Raw genomic sequence first — 2,559 nt, 5'->3', positions numbered from 1 at the left:
TAAGACAGATGCAGATACTCACAGCCAACCATCAGACTGATCCTGGGGACTCCAGGGAAAGAGTTAGGGAAAGGACTGAAGGAGTTGAAGGAGATTGCAACCCCATAGGAAGTACAATATCAATATACCAGACCCCCTAGAACTCCCAGAGCCTAGACCACCAATGAAAGAACATACATGGGTAGGTCCATGGCTCCAGCTACACATGTAGCAGAGGATTGCCTTATTTGGCCACAGTGGTAGGGGAGGCTCTTGGTCCTGTGGAGTGTACGGAGATGCCAGAGGGGAGAGGGTGGAATGACTGTATGGGTGGGGGAAGGACCCTCTTAAAGGCGTACGTGAGGGGTATGTGATGAAGATTTTGTGGAGGAGAAACCAGGAAGGTAAATAACATTTGAAATGTAAATAAATAAAATTACCAAGTAATAGAAATATACATATAAATTGGAAGGGAAGACAGATTTGTTCTGGGATGAATTTCAGTGAAAAGTCACGATACATTCTATGAAATAGCTTAAGAATTAATAAAATATTATGTTATATTATATAAAAGTTTCTTTCATTGGCAGAATAGAGTCCTAATGAGTAATTAACTTTCAAGAAGGCTTTGTGCAAATAATGTTTACTTTATTAATGAAGAGTCCACATAGAAATATAATTCAAGAGAGTAGACAGCTTTCTGTCCACTTAAATTTCCAAAGAATTAAGAAATGACAGTGGATCTTATATTCATTGACTCAAGAAACTAGTCATACAAAGCAGAAATAGTTCAGAAATTTAAATTTACCTCCCCTTCAGAAGTCCTTGATGACCCCAAACTTTCCGTAGGGCATTCTTCATCTCTGTATTTCTCAGTGTGTAGATCAGTGGATTGAACATGGGTGCTATGATGGTATAGAAAAGAGCAAATACTTTGTCTTCTGGAAATGTGGTGGCTGGTCTGATGTAAATGAATAGTGCAGGTGCAAAAAACAGGACTACAACGGTTAAGTGGGAACTGCAAGTAGATAGAGCTTTGCTCCGGCTTTCTGCAGAATATGTCCTTATGGTATACAATATGAAAAAGTAAGAGGCCATCAACACGACAAATGTCACTAAAGCAATTAAGCCAGAGTTAGCAATGACTAAGATACCTATTATGTGTGTATTGGAACAGGCCAGTTTCAACAAAGGGTACACATCACAGAAATAGTGATCAATCTCATTTGGGCCACAAAATGGTAAGAAGATAGTGAGAAAAAGCTGACTAGCTGAGTGCACAAATCCCCCAGTGCAACAAGTCATGATGATCAAGTTACATCTATGTCTGCTCATGATGATGGTGTAATGCAGGGGCCTGCAGATGGCCACATAGCGGTCATAGGCCATGCCTGTGAGAATAAAGATTTCAATCCCTCCAAATAAATGAGTTGTGAAGAGCTGTATCATGCAATTATTATAGGAAATAACTTTCCTTTCTGCCAGTAAGTCAGTCATTAATTTAGGGGTCACTGTGGATGTGTAGCAGAGGTCAGAGAGTGAGAGATAGTTGAGGAAGAAATACATGGGTTGGTCAATGAGGTGAGTGCATGTGATAGAAACCATTATGAGAACATTGCCCATCCAAATAGCAATGTAGCAAAATAAAAAAAATACAAAGCAGAGAATTTCAGTGTTCTTATTTTGGGAAAGTCCCAGTAAAATAAATACTGTGATATTACTGCTTTTTTCCATGGTTCATTGTGGACATAATATGCCAATCACCTGAAATGACATAATTGAGTTTATGTTTAAAAATACTTTCTAACAGATTTTGATATACTAACTAGACTTAATTTGCTTTAGCCAAATAATTCAGATAATAAAAATCTGGTATTCAGTTACAATAGCTTCCAAGATCCTGTGAAATATCACATCTGATTTCAAATAAATCTCAAATCAAATTAAGATATCTGATCTATAATTGTTCAATGAAATTCTTTATCTAAACACATATACTCTCTAAACACTGAAAATTACAAATAATTGTGGTTATCATAAAAGCAGTTTCAATGCAGGCTATGTTCTTTTTATTCTTCTATAATGTGACTTTACTTGACAACAACTTTATGTGATTTTAAGTAGAATATAAAATATGACCTGCTTTTGATAATAGGCTTGTAGCACTGACATAATAATATTGTGAATTTATCAGAAATTCTAGACTTATTAATATAGTTACTCTTATTTAAGTATGAGGAAGAACCTCTTGCTATTCTTATCTCTGAAAATACAATAAAATTTGGGAATGTTAAAGTGTTTTGAGACTACCGTCTTCCATCCCAATTGATTGTTTTACAAAAAGTGATTTTATTTTTAATACATAGAAAATATATGAGTCCTTTCTCTAACTCCTATGTTGGGGACCTCATTCTCAATCCAATGTATTAAATAAAAAAAAAGAAAGAAAGAAATAGAAAATATATGAATGACATGATTCTCATTATTAATTTTTAAAAAGTCATAAAACTAGAAAGATTAGGCTTTATGAACTAAGGAAATTCGATTTGGTAGTGACCAGACCTCATCTTAGGCTACTAC

At 35.3% G+C, this 2,559-nt stretch overlaps 1 protein-coding gene across 1 annotated transcript; it reads right to left on the bottom strand.

The window, feature by feature from the left end:
- Positions 1–783: 783 nt before the first annotated feature.
- LOC110317953 (olfactory receptor 4P4) lies at positions 784–1,713 on the bottom strand. Its single transcript, XM_021192743.1, has one exon. The coding sequence runs from the start codon at positions 1,711–1,713 to the stop codon at positions 784–786; it is 930 nt and encodes a 309-aa protein (XP_021048402.1).
- Between the last annotated feature and the right edge of the window lie 846 nt (positions 1,714–2,559).

The sequence above is a fragment of the Mus pahari genome, chromosome 3, assembly GCF_900095145.1.
Source record: "Mus pahari chromosome 3, PAHARI_EIJ_v1.1, whole genome shotgun sequence".
NCBI classification, from domain to species: Eukaryota; Metazoa; Chordata; class Mammalia; order Rodentia; family Muridae; genus Mus; species Mus pahari.
The sequence above is the reverse complement of the archived record's forward strand: the minus strand, read 5'-3'. Positions and strand labels throughout refer to the sequence as shown.